Here is a 20,456-nt window from a genome sequence, read left to right on the forward strand (position 1 = left end):
GTCCTCCACTACGGCGTGCCTCATAATCAGAAAGTGGTTTTGGCACGTAAAACCCCATAATTTTTTTTTAAACCACGTTCGTAAACGGAATTTTGAGAACGTTTGACAACTGGTGCATTCTTGTGCTCATTTGTCATATCCTCTTATAGTCGAATTGGTTTCTATGTCACGCCTTACGCCATTACCGCGTTTAAATCAAGTGTAATTAAAACGGTAATCTACCATGTCGAGGTGACTCTTCCCCGGCTCCTTATGAAATATATGACCATGTGTAAATCGAACGGAGGGCGAACTGTGTAATGCATATCAGCAGGCAATTTTATTGAAGTGAGACTGGCAATTATAGCTTATACTTCCGACAAACTTTATATTTTCATTGAAGAGAAAGCAAAACAAAGATAAGATAGCTTGCCACTTGTGGGAGCGGATATCAATTAACGCGTGCAAGTCTTTATCAATTTAGTTATGGCGACGGCTCTCCTTCCGTCTACTTTCTTGACTATTTTCATACATGTAACTTGTTCACTCCCTGCAACTCTTAGCAGGGAGTGACAGGTGAATTCGGATGCCGCGACGACAGGACCTCAGAGGCAACATGTGTATACATGCACCAGGGAATCGCCCTGCGGAAACATTCGCTTAGACGAACCCAACGTGAGGGGTTCGAGCCGCTGGTAGGTCCGACCCGGTATCGTTCATCTCGTTTGCATACCTTCTCCAAACGATTCGAGAGAGTCGCCGCTCCACTCACAAAGGGGCTCGCTCAACTCTGCCCGATGCTCACTCGGCCTGACCTTGTGCCGGTTCCATGGACTCCGGCCTCGTCATCGTCGCAATCTATCGTCACATGCGCCAAAGTCGCCACCGAGGATGTTGGCAGGTAGGGCTCGCAGGCCACGAGCAATGGCGTCCTCTCACTCTCGACCGATCTGTACGCTGACGACCCACTCCACTCGCCACTTTGGCCTTTCCGAATAAATGAGAGGACGATGGCACGCCTCGTCGGCCGCCGTCACGTCCTTCCTCGCACTCCACAAGGCGGCACGTGCAGGCTTTGTCGGGTTCACGTAATTGTAGCTGACGTAATGTAGTTCTCTAAATCAATCGGGCCATTCAAGATATTGTGGCGTGTGTTCTCGGCGGTAGCGCTCAGTCGCACTCTGTCGGGTGAAAACTTTTTGAGGGGAAATATGTTGCAGAAGAGGTCCGCGAGATGTCTGGATTCTTCCGGCACACGGACTATTGCTATTTGTACTCTTTGTCACCACAATTGCAGATCTTAAAAATTCACGCATGTTGTGCGGGTCCGCGGCGTCCTCATTGTTGCTCAACAGCGGAGGCGTCTTGTCCTATCATAGCTGCTATCTGCAAAGGAACTGTTTCTTGATGCACGGAGACACATGAAGAAATGCCTCACGCTTTCTTCATTTTTTACCTGTCTCTGACATCAAGACGAGTCTACTCCGCGCCAATAGCTTGCGAAGGTGTGTGATGACAGTGGCGACCATTGTGGAGCTGAAGGTTAAACGTGCTTCTTAAAGGGGCCCTGAAACATTTTTTCAAAGTATTTCTAAGATGGCCTCGCTATTGAAGTACGTCGTCCCCCGAATCTCATGCCTCAAAAACTTTTCGAATCCTTCAACGATTAGTGAAGTTATCGCACCGATACCCGATTTTCTCTATTCGTCTCCGCTGGCGCGCTGGAAGCTACAGAGCGGAGAAGCCAAGAGAGCAAATGCCCGGGCCAAAAGTTTTCTGTGGTGATGGATAAACAGCTCGTCACGGCACTTTTAACTATGTTTAAAAAAGTAGTTTATGTTCGCATTAAATGACACGCAGCCATGTTGCAGCGCGATGAGCCTACAACCACGTTACGCATGCCACCACAGCTCGGCAGTCGCGTGCTCTTTCCTCTTTTCTGAGCCGCTGACGCCACTCGTAACACCACGGTACTGCAGAGCCGTGCCTTAAACACCTGTGAATTGTTCTACTCTTAGCCGTTGAGCGAAAGGCGTCACTTTCTCCCCAGGGCCCGCTCAAAGGCCTGTCATTGCATACCTCGCTGTATTTTGTCGTCGTTATTATTGAATATTCATTGGAAGGGTTACTATGTATCAAAATGCGCATTGATTCAATTGAGGCGATGCACTGTCTCAACAGGATGCATTTTTTTTTCCGCAGCCGCACTTGCGAGAAATTTTATTAAGTGAAACTTCACCGTTAGACACATGCGGCCCATCATTCTTGATTATTGTTGATGCGTAGGCTAAATATTTGACTTTTGCGAAGCCTTCGACAAGGTATAACATAAATTACACATTTTTATGCGTTATAAATGCAATGTCGATCCTGACGTGTTCTCATCATTGAACGTATTCGTCTTGAGCAGTCACAGTTTCTTGCAATAAAGCATCCTGTTTTCAAATTCAGTGGTTCATGTACAGAAATTGTATTTTCTAATATAGATTATTTACTTACCTGATAGCATTTTTCATACCATCTACATCCGGGGACAAAAGATTCCGGACCGCGGGATCTCCGAAAACGTTCAATCCTCGAGCAGCCTGTAGCAGTAGCCAGTAAAACCGTATGCGACAATGTTAGCATATTCTAGTCGAGCCCCGAAATACAAATACCACACTGTGTTGTGAGTTTGCGGACATATTCAGCGTTTTCTCAGATCTCGTGCCCCGCAATATTTTGTCGCTAGGTGTACACATTCACCAATGAATCTGTTATTCATCAAGACATGCATGGCACCAATATTACCGTTCTGAAAAACTATATTACCACTGTATCCTACTACGGAACGTTGTTGATGCAACTATGTTGAAGCACGCATGTGCAAAGCACGCATGTGCAAAGTTATCAATTACGTTTGTGATGTTCTTATTTCCCAGGTCTGCATAATCTCAGTAATACTAGCTTAGGAGCTGTAGTACATCATAGTTACTTGTAAGAGCCTACAGCCTCAATAGAATCAACGGTGCTAACCGCATGTTGGGTTATATTATCCATAGCTACCGCTCTTTCTTCTCTGAAGCTAACGTTTTACGAAATGCTAACTCCTGGCAAAATAGAATATGCGACAGTCCTACGGGATCAGGGATTAGACCATCTATGTAAGACACTAAGCCAAGTTCTGTATTTTGCAGGGTGTTTTGTTTTGGTAATTAGAGCCGCGTAGCTAGAGATCCCGATGCAAACTCTTGCCGCTTTCCGAACGCATACACCGTATTTACTCGATTCTAAGCACCCCCTTTCTTTCACGATCGCGATGCCCAATGTGAGGGGGGGGAGGGGTGCTTAGATTCGAAATATCTAAAATGACCCCCCCCCCTCCTTCTTTCGCTGCGACATCACGCCGAGATAGGTGCGAGAAATAACATTTTATTTTGCAAACATTCAAAAGAAAAATCAATTCAGACCGTGAACCCGCCGCTTGTGTAGGATGCTCACTCACTATCACTGCCACTCGAGTTCGTCGCACCATTTGAACCGCTGCTCTCTGTATCCCACAGCAGGTCGTCTTCCCTTCCGTCGAAGTTGTTTGTGATCGAGCACTTCTTAAATGATTTGACCACAGCGTCCACTTGGACCCTCTTCCACGCGTCCGAAATCCACTTTGCGATGGTTAGTGGGGACGCTTTCTGCAGCTTTCCTGTCAGCGTCTTCTTCCGGTCAGAGTTTCGCACCCACTCTTCATATTCCTGTCGGAGATTGGCATTGAAGAGCTTCTTGACTGAAACGTCTCTAGGGGTTGCAGCACTGGCGTCATGCCACCCGGAATCACAACCACGTCGCCATTGATGTTCCGAAGCTTTGTCTTTACCTCCGGGGTCAGATGGCCGCGAAACGCGTCCAACAGAAGCATCAACCGCGTGCCTGCAGGTCCGCAGAGCAATATGATTCCAGAGTGAGCAAGCACGTTTGGCGGCCTTGGCTACGCACTCTTCCTAACAAATAGGGGGGTGCTTAGATTCACATGCAAACTTTTTTCCTAACTTTTTCGCGAAAATAGAGGGGGGTGCTTAGAATCGCGAAAATACGGTAATATGTTCTCCTTCCTCTTTGACTAAAGACTCGTTGACGATGCCAGACACAAATTCTAAAGGTGCTGTTGGTGTTTCAGCTCTGCATGTACACCGTGCCAGTGCAAAGTTTGGCCTACTTCCGGAATTCCTTTCCCTCACTCGGTCGTTGTGAAATATTTTAGCAGTTTGTTAAAAACTGTGCGCGAAGCTGATTGCAATATTTATCAATGAGAAAACTACGTCCCTGACAATCGTGTCAGTAGCCATACATTTACTGTTCGGAGAAAATAAAGCGTCCGATTCTAATTTTACGACTTCAGCGTTTTTTGGTTCGGCAGTGTCTGAAAGAATCTCCAACTCAACTGCAGGCCCCGTATAACAACTGCTGATACTCTGGTAAATCGGGTATACGCAAACTTGCCTCAAACATAACTCCAACATTTAACGCAGATTCAAAATCTACTTGGCGCTGCCTGACAATTTACCAATGGTTCCTTCGCTCGATTCTGTGAAAGACGACGCCAATTCGCGGCCTTTGCTAACGTTCGCAGAATACCGCGCACCAGGCAGCCAAGATGGTGGACGACAAGCTCCCCAACATGACCAAGGTCGTGTCCGTGGCGATGTTCGGTCGCTGGTACAGGCCACTGTACCCGGATCCGGAGGTTGTCGACAAGCCCGGCAGTTACTCACCACTGCAGGCCTGCTCGATGATTCCTGAAAGCCAAATTGGCAACATCGCAGACGTAAGTGCAGACTGCACGTAAAAATAACAATGCGGTTTGATTTCGAGAGCCAGCGGCATGGACTCGCGATAGATGGGAAGGCAGGCGTTTCTTTCAGTGGAAATTAATATTTTGCTGGAGCAAATCGCAACCCGTTCGTCTTTTGCAATGTCCTAACGCAACACGTACCAGCACATGTGATGTGCAGGCCTGCTACTGAACTTCACTGTAGAGTTCAGAAATTGCTTGTTCATTCTTATTCTAAAATGTGTTATTTATATCGGGAGGGATAATATTGTTATTAATCTCGCCAGCCGTATTAGTGCATACACAAGCCTCCCTTTTCAAAGTCTTGCATTGCTTGTCAATGCTCGCAAGGCTATATTTTAGTCCTCCGCAAAGCAAGCACGAAGTAACGCGTCATTCAACTAGCTTGTTCAGTCTCGCGCATTGTATTCAGAAGCATAATACTGAGTCTCTGGGGGTACCACCTTAGTCCTGACACATTTTAGGACGAAAAGTAAACTCGTAGCTCAAAATTCTCCTTAAGCGGAAGGCTTCATGTGCATCGAAAGACAAGTGGAGTAGAATGAGGCATCAGTACGGTGCAGTATCTTGTGTTATTGTTCCATATTTCTTTTTCTGCCACTGAATTTTCGAATTCCTCCGAAATTTGTACAGTATCACATCCTAGTTCAAGTATTACAAGAATAAGCAGGTCTAGTAGTGACAGTGTGGCTTCGGTATCTCTAGTGGAGCCAGCTATGGGTCATTTCAGTGATTTATTGGTGTTTCACGTGACGTTTATCGCGCTACTAAAGGGCTCTGTAATGACAGCTTGATCTGTCATTACAGAGCCAACAACGACCCATCATTAGCACAAGCATATATTGTAATTCGGCACAATGCAAAGAGCTCTGTCCTCTCGATGATGGGTCAGGATGCTGCAAGAAAGGAGAAAAAGTAATGTTCGAAACATTGCTAGAAGCATGACCGGCCACAAATTTGCGAACCACTCACAGCAGTGTAAGTCTTAGTAGGCATTATAGACGTAATTTTATATCCAGGTTTTTCAGATACAGTTTATCGAGTTAATCGTAGAGAAACATATTTCGCTTGTTGGGAGCTCGGTTTAGCGGAGGCAAGTGATACACCTTTTGACAGGTTGAGAATGGAGATTCGACTGGCTTTATCCGAAAGTAAAAGCAGGTTTGCCGAGTGGCAGTGGTGGTGCCCAAGTCGCACAACCGCTTCAGTTCGAGCAGGGGGCAATGACCCCCGCGGCGAGGCAAACTGGATTTTCGGAGCAAGGGGCGATGACCTCCACGGCGGGGACGACGAAGTGACGGACGGTCGCTACACGCTCTACAATAGGATATGAAACTAGCTAAATGTAGCTCCACGATAGCTGCTTGAGCACCAGCATTTGTCAGTTTGGAGCCGTGACATAATTTATCTAGCTACTGTTTACACGGCAGAGCAAGGCTGTAACGAAGGTGACTGTTTGGCCATGTTGGCAGGACATGAACGCAGCTGTGCGTAAAAAGCTGCGTTCTGTAACGAAAACACGAACGCAACAAGTGTACACTTGTTGCGTTCGTGTTTTCATTACAGAATGCAGAACAGTGACACGTCTCACTGTTCGCCTGTCGGTTGCTCCTATTTCCTCAGTCGTCATCAGAAGATTAGGTGCTCCTCCGGCCCATGGTTTCCGGCGTCTCAAGCACGAAACATTAATTCGTGCTTGAGGCATTTTATTTCGCCACCAGTTTGATACGGTGACAGCCTTCCATACAAATCAGAAACCACACTCGCATATCGTCTCGCACCATGTTCCTTTAGTATCGCCAAGGTTTGCGCTTTAGATGTAACGAGGGAATGTTAACCGACAAAAACTGTATCGATCGCGCTCACAACTGCTGAGCATACCTAATTGCACGAGCAGCCTTGATTGTACTATTTACTATGCGACACCGGCCATGCTCACCTGTGGCAACACACAATTGTACCTACGTAAACACAGTGCCGGATGCAAGGAGTTCTTAGTCGCGGATTTATCCTCTTTGCAACAAGCTGGAACAGCACAACAATACATATAGTCGGATACAACTTTAGAAAAAAGGGGAGGCTCCGCCCAGATGAACGAAGCGCGACAGCCGATTGCCTCCGCGACTAAAATAGTCCCGCTCGAGAAATCGTGCTCCAGAAACGCGAAATTCTCAGTATAAATAAATAATTTTGTATTTTGATGACTGGTTTAGTAGAACTCTTATGTGCTACAGCAAATGCCGGATAGCGACAGAAAAATAACCCCGTGCCTTCTACAACGCTGCCCGTCGTCTGCTCTTTAGCTTCATTGCAAGCGACAAAAGCAGAAAGAGCATCTCTTCAAGGCTTTTGCGCTTGTTCACATGTACACGGCGTATCTACTACCTATTTTCCAAGCTTAAAATGAATCAGTTGCTATTGAAAAAGTACTTACATAAAACAATGCATTTATCGTAACCATTACAAACCTGGGGCGAGAATACGGTCGAGGCAGCAAGGTACAAAAATGCTTCATTCATCGTTTTAAATTAATAGTCTTGGTTTTAAATAGCATAAAATTTATATTTTTTGGTTTTGTGTTTTCACAAATTCACAGCACGCATTCTACAGCTTGCGCGTGCAGTGAGCACTGGTGGACAGCAATCAATCGACGGTGCTACACAACGCTCGAACACCGTCGCTAAACGCTCGGCTATCTCACTGCTGACAATGATCGTTCACGCTAAGTTGACGACGACAAATATTTGCGTGGAAGGCTTCTTCTGCAAATAGTTTCTGCTGCGCACATTTTTCTGATTTCTCCTGAGAATGGTTTTGCTCCATCACTTCACCCCGTCCGACGAAAAACGCAGCGACACAGTACACGAACACACCCGCAGCTAACAGTAGGCACCAGTCTTTGGAAAACTTTTCTCGTCGTAACTTCACTCGGGAACGAAATAAAACAACATGGAACAAACACGCACGCTGTGTGTTCGTAGCGGTCGCCGTGGGATCCTGTTTTCAGGCAAAGCGTAGCGCAGCGCCAGCGATGCTCGCTGCAATGTTCCTTCGCCGGATCACGGCTCAGAATAAATGCACGTGGCACAAATGCCACATCGTAAGCGTGCAGTAATATTTCCGGCATGATAGACCATTACAAACAGTTCTGGAATTCACTATGATGAGGGGCTGAAGCACACAGCTGACGTGACCTCGCCCAGTTCGAAGCGCGGGCGGCCATCTCCTCCGTCAGTGGTGTCACCGGCCGTCGGGCTCATGACGTTAGTCCAGAGTGCGCGCCCATTGGTGGATGTTCGTGTGCCTCCGCCTCGGAGGAGTAAATGCCCCCTTTTTTCTAAAGTTGTATCCGACTATAGAAAGAAAGGTTTACGTATTTGCGGTCAAAACATGATTCGCCTCGCACCAGCACCGCATTGCAAACAAGCACGAGTAATCTACGGCTGCAATAAATCACGTAATACCCACGTACAAAGTAAACCTTATCTGCATACTTGTGTTTGCACGAAGCACGAAATGAACTCGCGCGACACGAACGAATATACCTGCAGAAGATGACATGGGCAGCCGAGCCTCCGAATTTTGCAAAATGGCTCACGGATGCTTACAAGCCTCAGCTGCACCTACCTCTCTCTTCCCTCTATCTGTCTTTATCCAGCGTTCGGGTTGGCTTCATCATCAGCCTGGTTACGCCCACTGCAGGGCGAAGGCCTCTCCCATATTTCTCCAACAACCCCGGTAATGTACTAATTGTGGCCATGCCGTCCCTGCAAACTTCTTAATCTCATCCGCCCACCTAACTTTCTGCCGCCCCCTGCTACGCTTCCCTTCCCTTGGAATCCAGTCCGTAACCCTTATTGACCATCGGTTATGTTCCCTCCTCATTACATGTCCTGCCCATGCCCCATTTCTTTTTCTTGATTTCAACTAAGGTGTCATTAACTCGCGTTTTTTCCCTCACCCAATCTGCTCTTTTCTTATCCCTTAACGTTACACCTATCATTCTTCTTTCCATAGCTCGTTGCGTCGTCCTCAATTTGAGTAGAACCCTTTTTGTAAGCCTCCAGGTTTCTGCCCCATAGGTGAGTACTGGTAAGACACAGCTATTATACACTTTTCTCTTGAGGGATAATGGCAACCTGCTGTTCATGATCTGAGAATGCCTGCCAAACGCACCCCAGCCCATTCTTATTCTTCTGATTATTTCCGTCTCATGATCCGGATCCGCAGTCACTACCTGCCCTAAGTAGATGTATTCCCTTACGACTTCCAGTGCCTCGTTGCCTATTGTAAATTGCTGTGATTGGGTTGGCTTGCGACAGGCATAAGTTTTTCCGGCAGCGAACGTCGACTTCGAACCGACCGGCGTGAGTCAGGCTTTTCCGTCGAATCTTTCTGTCACAGATGTAGATATGTGGCCAGGAACCTTCCGAGCGAATAAACTTGATGATTGACGCAAATATACACTGCTACCGGTATCAAAAAAAAAGCTATGGTGCACCGCTCTTCAAGGATGAGTGTCCCCAGTTCCATATCATTGTCCAAGCAGCTCTACACAATTCATGTAGCTCAAACTTCAGAGATCATCGGATCTGCAGGCACTATCTTAAACGCCTACATGTCGCAGTACGCTGCTGCGAATCTTTTTGTGTGCGCTTTCTTTCTAGTCTGCCGACTTAGATTGTCTCAGCCGTCATGGTCTAAGGTAAGGCGACCACACGTCTTAATTTAGGCGGCTTTTACCACCGCTGTCCCACTGTCAGAAGGCTTACGTGTGGATCGGTGTATTTTCCCGCTTCCGCCTCTCCGGACATTGAGTTGTCTCGAAATACCTGCCCTGTGGTGACGAGTTGGCTACTCACTTTCCTGAGTGCGCTGCCACCAACCTCAAAACGACCCGAGAGGCAGGCCTGTGGCCAAGCACAACACTACCTGACGAGAGGCAGCCACACCTGTTGTTCGGTCTTGCAACGGCTCGGGAAGCAAAGCATTCACTTGCTCTCACGTGATTGGTTAGAATAGCACTTTTGTTGACGAAAGTGCGACTCTGATCGCTCACGCGAGGGCAAGTTTCCAAACTGTCATAAGATTGCGTCCATCGAACCCCCCCCCCCCCCCCCCACAGAGCACGGATCTTGTGGTTCGTAACTTTTCTCGATCTAGCTGCAAAGAATTACTCAATGCGTTGGCTAACAAACCGTAGCCAAGCTAAAGCACGCTGACCAAACCGTCTTCATGCATTGCCATGTATAGCTTGTCACACTGTGGTGGTGGAAACACATAGAATCATGCCAGAACGCGATCCAAATTGACGAGGAGCTTGGAAAACACGTTGTCTTCACACAAACAAAACTTGGAATATATGTTGTCTCGTTTAGTCTTGGATTCAAGTTGCGGGAAGCATTCAGTGGTTATGCGTGTCGTATTACGTCCGTGCCAACTGCGACCTTTTGCTGTCATTGCCTTAAAGGCTGAGATAGAGCCTGCAGTGTCCGAGTCGCATGCAGCTGACGTGCACTACGGGCCACAGTGCGTTTGGACCGTGCCGCAATTTTTTTATTTTTCTTATGCGCGATAGCCTGTTTTTCCACAGGTAAAACAAATTGTTCAATATTTTATTGGCGCTCGTTTGTTTTTCCACAGGTGTGCGCGCACCCCAGGTACACGGCATCGTACCACGACAACAAAACCCAATCTCAAGTTCTTTACAGCAAGAAGGCGGAAAGAATGTTTATTTACGACGACAGCGCGTCCATGCGCAGCAAGGCAAGTTGCTGAAAAACATAACTACGCGTTGTCCTCCCGTGCTGCTGGTCCCCTATATAGGTCACGTGATCTCAGTATTAGAGACGCGGCACTTTTGAAACGGTAAAGCGAGTGGCAGCACGAAACTTTCGCTTCGGAACGAGCACGTGCGCTCACTGCTGCATGCGCTCCTTATCAATGTTCTCGCATCAATACTTGCAGCGAAGGTAAATAGGTAATCGCCGTTCATTTAAGCAAACACATTCTGTGCTTCTTCGAACAGCTGTGGTCATGCGTGAGTTGCCAACATGTTGACTAACAAACTTAACAAGGCTGGAAACCTTTAGCTAATGGTTAGGTTGTCAGTACCAACCGCCTGTTTTTGCTTCTCACATAACGGAACATTGATTGAGGAGACGCTAAAGAGTAACAATAACTCCGGCATTCTAGAATGTTCGTTTCTGCACTCAACACTCCACCTCGACTAGAGAGAGTTGATGACAGCGCGAACTCTCGACTAAAGTGCTCAGTGCACTTTACTAAAGCTCTGTGAGAAAATGTTCCAAAAGCCTGGGGAACTCATGCTTCAAAGTGTTGTTTTCACTGGCTTTACTCAACAACAAAGTATAACAAAAACATAGACGTTTCGCCACCTATGCGGGTGGCATCGTCAGTACACAATGGCAACAAATGCTACGAAAGCCACCCATGCTACACGTGCCAAGACAGAATTGGTTGATCATTGTTTATCAAAGGGACACATGTTCGATTTTAACAATGTAACCACACTAGCACGGGAACACCGATGGGGCCCAAGAAAGTTCGTAGAATCATGGTTCATCCGTCGTAATCAATCTTCATGTAACTCTAACCGTGGCCCCCTGCCGGACGTTTACGGCAGTTTCATAGATAAATGGGATGTATTTCTCATTTGTTGCCATTGTGTACTGACGATGCCACCCGCATAGGTGGCGAAACGTCTATGTTTTTGTTATACTTTGTTGTTGAGTAAAGCCAGTGAAAACAACACTTTGAAGCATAAAGCTCTGTGGTAGACGTCGAGTGGCGTAGTCTTCTGAAGTCGAAGGTGGCGCTACGCTTAACTCGGTCGTTGAAGAAGAGCTTCGAGTCGAGTATCGTTGAGATCATCGTAAAAAAGCCAGTGCAGAAACACGCAGACCAACAAAAGAGAGCGAAGCACTTGGCTTGCGAAGTGTCGTGCACTTTTATTGTTTTTTGACGCTTGCGCTCGTGCGCTAGTTATTTACGATGCAACCATACCAACTCGCACAGCATATTGCTTTCCTGCGAAGACTAGGTCAGTTTAAAATGGCTACATATTCTCGCAAAACTACATCTATATAATGGGCCTAAAGGTTTGGTCTTTACTGGAAAAAACAAAAGACAAACATTCCTTATCTTGAAATTTGAGCCCACCACCTCCGCGCCAACTCACCAGTGTAATATCACGTGTATTTGTTTATTCAACGATTAGGCAGGTTTGACTATAATCATTTAATAAGGGAAACAATGCGGTTCACTTTCAAATGAAGCGACATGCCGAATACGAAGCGCCGGCAGGCCTAATAAGTTAACCCATTTGACAAGGATGACAAGACCAACCGCGAACATAAATAAGATAAATGCTTTATAAAAACCGAGCAAAATGACAAGTAACCCAGAAAAAGCGCTTAATTAGCGGGATGCACAGTCTTCTCAAGTAGTAAGTAGGTGTAAAAATACTAAAATAGGTTTTCCTCGTAGCAGAAACGTTATACAGAGTGCTATGATTAAGCAACAACACAATATTGAGAAGGTTTTAAGGACTCAAGGTACAGAAAAGACGTGGAAAACTTGTAAGCACAACGAGTGATGAGCACGGAAGAAATGCTAATTAGCACCTGTAATTTCCACATTCCTCAGTTACCTCGCATACAGTGAGGAAGGAAAACATTAGGCAACACTATTTCTGTAAGCTACAGAAAACTACGGTAGAACTAATGGCTAAAGACCGGACAAAAGATCACCGCGATGATATACGCAGTTTCATGTTTCAAATGATAATTGTTATGCATGGCAACAATTTAGTGGTCTACAACATGTATTGCCATTTATTAGGCACTATCTCCCAAAAGAATTAAAATTTTTCATTGAACAGGTATTCCACCACAAAATTTTAACCGCAAACACTACAGTTGGGCGTGCCGGACTGCGGCCGCCGATGTTCCGGGATGGTTTGCATCGTGGTCACTCTCACAGTCACAGTCACAGGCTGCATCCTGAGACTCGCTGCTGCTCGATCCATCGATCAAATCAGCCGCAAACGTAGCGGAATCGAGAGATCTGCGACCTTTCGAAGCGCGCGCGCCGCTCTTGAAGCGGTCATTTTTGCTTTCTACCTTAAAGATAGGGAAATTTCGGAGCGTGTTCAAAAGTTACTGCCTGGCAGGAAAAAAATCGAACTATTTACAAAACGAAACTACAGTTCTCCAATGGCACACTTTGTCCGTGAGCGGCGCGGAAAGTCTCGAAATCGGGGTTTCAAAACATCGGTAGCGGGTAGCCATTTTTGTTTCCTACTTTGACGATCGCGAAATTTCGGCGTGCCTTCAAAAGTCACCGCCATGGTGGTAAAAAGCGAACTGCTTAGAAATCAAAAATATAGTTCTCCTCCTTTACGTCCGTTAGCGCAGTTTGTCCGTGAGCGCGGAAGGTCTCGAAAGCAGAGTTTAAAACCATCGTTAGCGGGCTAACGATGTGCAATGGGCGCGGTAGGGAAAAAGATACGGTGCGCGGCAACAATTTTATCGCCGTTGAACTTTATACGGAACCTCATGACGACGGCGACAGTGACGCCGTCGCTTGAAGTGTCCAAATAATTGCTATCGCAACAAATAAACGCGTGATCGGCCTGCTTTACCTGATTTTGTTGTTGTATATACAGGACCTGTTGAGGGAGAATTTGAGATCTGTGCAAGATATTTGTCAGTGCACATTAACCGTGCTTCGCAATGCCGCTTCTAACCTCGACGTTCGGTGCTGCACAGCTTTGCCGCTGCAAGAGTCGAGCGAAGTCGCTGCGGTATGGCTTGGCTGCATACAACCTCGAGTGCGCGGACGGAGCCAACCGCTGCCAACGTGGCAGCTATTCTCGCCTGCGAACGCTCAGGCACCTGCTCGCCTTCTTCAAGCAGGGGTCCTCGTCGTACATTGACATCGACGCGTGTGTCCGGGACCAGTGACCCTGCGTGGTCGTTCGGCCGAGCCCTTTCGTTCTTTTGAATTGCATACCGATGCAAATGCTGCTCACAATGCAAAAAAAAAACGGAAGTGTGGCAGGCTAGTTTTTGCAAAGGACAGCTGACACAATGTTTAGGACTAAATAAAATGCCTGCTGTTAAGTAACTTTCGTGCGAAATTTTACGTTTGTAACACGAGTTGATGCCAAAAGCTCGCAAAAATATAGATTTTGTTGCCGAAACAAAATAATTTTATTTAATCATGCTACCGTTATAACTGGTTATCTATCCTACGCATTACATGGCGTGCCCAGCTCCATTTTTTTTCTCTTTATGTCAATGAGAATATTGGCTATCCCCGTGGGATAGATAACCATGGACCATTAGAGAGAGATGAAACTTTATTGTGTCCTTGATGGGTAGGGGTAGCGGGATTTGGGAGATCGGGTGGCATCGTAAGCGGCTTAGTTTCCAGCCAGACCAGAGTGACCAGGGGCTTCTGGACGCAGTGTTGCCTTGAGGGAGGATGCCGGAGAGTATCTACTGCGCTTAGGGCGCTATCAGTCCTTTTGTGTAGTTGCGAATGGCCGTTTTTGAATTGCTGATGATGCAGTGTGCATTGGTAGAGGCGTAGACCAAAGTGATGGCTGTTTCTCCTTCTTCAGGTTCAGTGGTGAGTATTGATGCGGTCGCAGCGTGGCGGTACGGCGAGCCCGCGACTACGACGACCGCCATGGCGTTCTGGTTGAGGTATTCCGCTGTGTCCACATAAGTCACGCCAGCGGCTTGGTCGTAGCGTTTTTGTAGTCATTTAGCTCTGTCTGCACGCTGCTCCTGATTGTGTTCAGGGTGCATATTGCGAGGTATGCGCGGCACAACTAGCTGAGCGCGTATGTTCGGAGGGACGGGTACTTTCGGTCCGAATTGGGTGGTGTAGGTTATGCCTAGGGTGCCTAGAATGTGCCTGCCCATGGTGGAATTGGCGGGTCGTTCGTAATGGCTAATACGCTGAGCTTCAATAAACTAGTCTATGGTGTATGTCGAGGGCGTCCGGTTTCTCGTTAGAGGTAGAAATGACAAGATGTAGGGTTTGTTTATAGGTCCTCTTGGTCATGGTATTGAGTTTGAGCTTGTCAGTTGCACTGAGGCTAAGGTACGGGCTACATAGGTGATCCTTCTCGGGGCGTAGATGGTTGCCAGGCGTATCAGGTTTTCTTTCATGCCGTGTTGTCGAATGGCTAGCGTTCCAGAATGGGTGCCAAGAGAAAGGAAGTGCAGTCGAGGACGGCAGAAAACTAGGTTAAGTGATGACCGTGGCAGCAATTACCATGGCATTTAGGAAATTTGCAGGCGCAAGTTGGAATCGGTTGGCGTAGGACAGGTGCAATTCGAGATCGCAGGGATAGGTCTTCGTCCTGCAGGGGAGATAAAATAGGTTGATGATGATGATGATGATTATAACTGGCTGAAGGTGACGCATGATTGAAAATATTTGGGGTATGACTTCCTAAATTATGCAGCGTCTGCAGCACGCTGTAAAATTTTCGAGGCGACGTGATGGCACTTACGTGATGTCTACTAACCACCAGGTGTGAAAGTCAGAGGCTGCTAATAATATTAGGCAGCTGCCAGCCAGGCAGCCTTGCCAAGGATGTTTCAATACTATTCATTATTCATCCATAAACAATTCATCCAAAGTCAAATGTTATATATTGTTAACTCTTGACGTGACACAACATAGCGGCACAAGAAAGCAGTAGACTACTTAAGTGTTGTTCTTACACTATATTTTCTTCATTAGAAAAGGAGTGACAACTAGCAGACTAAGGGAATCGTAAACACATTTTGAATTGGCGCCAGAGCCATGCACGTCAGTATGTTTAAGATTTGAAAGCATTTTTCTATCATACGGGCCCATACACTAGGGGCACTCGTACCGTGAGACGAAGTTTTGGAAATGCAGAAAAGACACAAGAACAAAGCACGTGTTGTCCCACCACAATGAAATTCACACCCCAGCTCGTGACGTCAAAATTTTTTACATCGTCTTGCTCCCATAAAGATCCGTATAATCTCAGGATTTTCTTATAAAATGCCACTGTTATTGTTTTTATGCTTTCCGTGATCTCCATTGTCTGCTTGTCGTTTATTTTTCTGAATGCTGCTGCTGTTGCACCCTGCCTACGCGTCAACCGCTTGCACTTATTCGATCTACGCGTCCTCTCCCTTTTGATCTAGTCCAATCTGGCGCACTTGGGCAAACAGTTTTCCTAGCGTGTTGGGCCAGTTGAACGTGATCTGCTAAAGAGATAATGCCCTGCGACCAAATACTGGCCGTCCAGCGCGCCCGCGATCAGGCCGGCAGGCTAGAACTGTCAGTCCCGTCGTGGGTTTAGCCGGGTGCACGTTTAATTGCGTTTTGCTGGGCCGAATAAAAGTTTATTCACTCACTCACTCAAAGGCCACCTGAGCGTCGGTGAAGACCAAGTTGAGAGGAGGCGTGGTGAGGAAAATATAGACACTCCTATCAAGTAAAGTTCTTTTATAAATCACGTGAGGTACATTGGGTATGGTATAAAGGTGGGTCCCATAGCTCTCGTAGGAGTTGTGAAGATATGCTGATATATAAACACTAGAGTGTATGAGAAAAAAAAAACACTATGTTTGAGACAGTACAAATATGGTACGTACTGAGTGAGCAAGTGACGCGAGTATAAAATAGTGAAGGTTAGGTTTGTAGCTTTGGCTGTTGTGCTGTTAGATCTGCTAGTAATTTTTTCCAGAGCTGAGATGCGGCATGCGAGAATGTAAATGATCCATTATTAGTACGAGATTTTGGAACAGTTAGCGTTTTCGAAGTGACTGATCGTAATGAATATGTGGTATTTTGATAATTAATTTTTACAAGAGGACGTAGTATAATTTCGTGCATGATTTTGTAAAGCAAAACGTGAACGTGATAATCAATACAGTGTTTCGCGGGTAGTATATCAAGTAATGGGTACGCGAATGTGACTGAGCCCGATCTTTTTAGGAAGAGAATAGCTCGAAGCGCTCTATATTGTGCTGCAATAATTGGCAATAAAGTGGTGGGGTGCGCGAGTCCGTATATAGTAATAGCACACGTAATATGCGAGTGTATAAAACTGGCATAAACAGTACGGAATGTGTCCAAAGGAAAAAGGTAACGCAGTTTATACACTATTGGATTTTTTATAGATGGTTAATGTAGTTTCATGGATATGTTTATGCACATTAGTTGACTGTCGAGGTAGGCGCCTAAACATTTGGTCTCCTTAAAGGAGAGTTGTTGAAGTTTAATGATTTAGTGTTCATTAGTAGGGTCTTTTCAGCAGTGAAAATTATATAGTTACATTTGTTTGTGTTTGCTGGAAGCCAGTTAGATAGTTTTAGCAGGACATCATTACGTTTCTTATAAACATCTCTTTACGTACCAGCTTTCAGGAAAATATTGGTATCGTCTGCGTATAAAATGCAGACTTTTAGTTATCATTTGGGATGACGACATATTGTTAAGCACTACGGACTGCTGCTGGTTTTTCAAATATGTGCTAATTAGCCTTAAGGGTGCACCCAGAACACCATACTTTTCAAGTTTCTTTAGTCATGGTTTCTTTGTCATGGTTTACAAGATCAAAAGCCTTGGTTAGGTCCATGAAGATACCCATGGTTAATAAGTTTCTTTGTAAGTTTATTTTAGTTTTTTCCACAATTAATTAACGCTGTGTCAGTGGACTTTCTTTTTATATATCCGTATTGCTCTTTAGCATAAACGTTGGGCACTGTAAAAACTTATTTAGTCGAGCTAGCACTACTTTCTGAAAAACCTTAGAAAACGGAGACAATGCAGATATTGGTCGGTAATTCATCTTATGCCCTTTCTTAAACACTGGTACAACCTTGGAAATGTTTAGTAGCGTCGGGAATGATCCTAAAACGAACATTTCGTTAATAATATGTGATAGGGGTCCGCATAAAATAATCAAACAGTGGTTGAACAGTGATACATACTGGCTATACTGGTTACATACTGGCTATACATAAGTCTATACTGGCTGATGAAGTATTTTTTAAAGAGAAGATTATGTTGTTGAGTTCATGAGGGCCAGAAGGCTTAATAAAGAGAGAACTGGCAGGGTTAGTCGTTGTGACTGTGTCTGATTGTGATGTATATGCGTTATTCGCAAATAAATTATTGGTCATTGTAGTGAAGTAACTGTTGAAGTCCTCAGTAATAATAAAAGGATCACTTACTATCGTGTCATTTACCGAGATTCCACACGTAATGCTTGTGTTGCAGGTGTTCGGGGCAGTATTTATCACTTTCCATGTAGCTTTTGCGTCACCATGCGCTTGTTTAATTTGAGCGTTAAAATAATTGCCGCATAAAAATTTTCACTTAAAATTCCTCACGGTAGGTTCGTGCCTATAAATGAGAAATCACCATTATCGTCATCATCAACTTCGCCTTTGCCAGCGCTCGCTTGGCGACGATCCCCACTGACTTGGTCGGACCACTGTCGCCATCAAAAGTGTTCCAGTGCATCTTGACGATCGTGCACCCATTCCTGCGTTGGCCCGAAGTCACCCCTGTCAGGGACATCAAGGCAGAAAGTGCAACCACCGCAGTTCTTTTTCCCTGGGATAGCGCACTTCCGAGTTCCAGCTTAAATTGTTAACGGCCGCGGGCGACAGTGCGGGGCAGCCCTTTTCCGACCGCTGACACGTCTTCTTGGCACGTTACACATGATGAAAACCGCGTAACACTCTTCGTCCGTCGGTCTTGAGAGGTTTCACCGCAAACTCAAAGCTGCGCTCACAGCCTCCGGGGCCCGGGAACCAGAATCCATCTTGAAATTGCAAAGTGTTGTCAAGGAAGACATCCGATGCGCGCCTTCACACGCAGTCTACGGCAAATTTTACTCATTTATTTAAATTACCCTCGCGGGCATGTGGCGTTAGAAAGGTGAGTGCTTACAAACCATAGCAATAAAGAACAACTAGTACAGTGAGTTGTGGTAATAGCATAAATATATACTCGTGATACGTCATTCATGCATGATACGCATGATACGCAGATACGCTGAATAAACAGTTTTATGGGACAACGAAATACAGGCAACTCTGCGATGGCCAGTTAGGGAGACTAGTGGTAGGTTAGCTTTCATTGACGTTGTACGCGTGGTTCAATTGTAGTTTGAAAGGCTGAAACAAACTGCATTATTTTATCCTAATTTCCTAATTTCAGGTATTGGTTCACCAAAAAAGTTTATCGGTGAGTGCTACGACACTTGGGGAAAGGCGGTTTGATTCTTGGAAGTACGGGGGATGAAGGACTGACGTCATGCAACATTAATCAATTCCAGTCATATTTCGGTGGTCGATGCGGTTTGAAATGCACTGTGTCCGTAGTATGAGGTGCCGCTGAATAAACAGTTTTATGAGACAACGAAATACGGTCAACTTTGCGATGGCCAGTTAGGGAGACTAGTGATAGGTTAGCTTTCATTGAGGTTATACGCGCGGTTCAATTGTAGTTTGAAAGGCGGAAACAAACCACATTATTTTGTCCTAATTCAAGTGAACTAAATCGCTTAATGTGATTGGTGTTCCTTATTGAAGACGCATATCCGAGTTTGGAGTATCTCGTAGAGTAGTAGCGTTAAAGCAGAGGGCGCTTTAAAGTATTGTCAACTTATTTTAATGGTTCGCATTTTTCAGTGCAATAGAAAGCTTACCAGTCGGAGTGTCTTACCGAGGAATGGTATTGCGGAAAACGCCGTGGAACATCTTTTATCATAATTTATTATTTGTACTGAGCATGAAGTCGTTCACTGGAAGCACGTTGAAAACAGTGAAAGGTGAGTGCGATAGCGATTATACGCCGGCGTTGATGGGAGGCAGACAACAAGTTCCGTACCTGTGGGAAACTATTATTTTGTCTATCGAGCTGACGTTCCTGCATTTCAAGTTTTTCGAAGTGTTAAATTGTTTCTGCAGTAATAGCCGCGTATTTTGCTGGTTTCCTGTCCAACTGCTTTGGTCATTAACGAGTCAAGAGCGTTTGAAGAACGACGCTTTTACGCGTGATACGCAGTTCAGCGTGTTTTCGTATAGCCACACGTGTGCCAGTATTGTATTGCTGGCACCCACTTATGGCACAACTGGTCGATGCCATTCCGTATCTCACGGGGAGACCACGCAACTCTGGATACGCACTCGCACACTCGTGCACGTACAACCAGCACGTGCAACGTCATGCATTGTGACACGCGTGGGACGCTCGTTAGAGTAGACTTTCTTCACTTCGTAATAGGCATGGAATAAAGTGCAAGCGTCTAATAATGTGCGAAATGCAATTTAAAGCACTGAGTCTCATGTACTACATCCACAGTAACAAAATTTCACCGCCAGGCCGTAACACTTACTATTTGTTGAGACTTTAGTTGCCAATTTAAAGCTATAAATTCCTATTTAAATCGCGAACAGCGGCACGGAGTCTATTCCTATAATCTATCCTTATAAATCATGCTCCTTTCCATCAACGTCTCAACACATTCTGGCCAGTAGTTAGTCCCTTTAACAAAGTTCCGGCGCAAATACCCGAGCACGTCATTAGCATTGTTAACAATGGTGTCTACATG

The 20,456-nt window shown here is 45.7% G+C and overlaps 1 protein-coding gene across 7 annotated transcripts in view; it reads left to right on the plus strand.

The window, feature by feature from the left end:
* Nucleotides 1–13,957, plus strand: part of LOC135913307 (uncharacterized) — a 568,389-nt gene extending 554,432 nt beyond the window's left edge. For all 7 annotated transcript variants that reach the window (XM_070541258.1, XM_065445900.2, XM_065445902.2 and 4 more), the window contains 3 exons: nt 4,586–4,780; nt 10,451–10,573; nt 13,600–13,957. In XM_070541258.1, the coding sequence (XP_070397359.1) occupies nt 4,586–4,780; nt 10,451–10,573; nt 13,600–13,794 (513 nt within the window). In that variant the 3' untranslated portion in view covers nt 13,795–13,957. The remainder of the gene's footprint in view (nt 1–4,585; nt 4,781–10,450; nt 10,574–13,599) is intronic.
* The last annotated feature ends 6,499 nt before the right edge of the window (nt 13,958–20,456 follow it).

This window comes from Dermacentor albipictus, chromosome 6 (assembly GCF_038994185.2).
Source record: "Dermacentor albipictus isolate Rhodes 1998 colony chromosome 6, USDA_Dalb.pri_finalv2, whole genome shotgun sequence".
Classification (NCBI taxonomy): Eukaryota; Metazoa; Arthropoda; class Arachnida; order Ixodida; family Ixodidae; genus Dermacentor; species Dermacentor albipictus.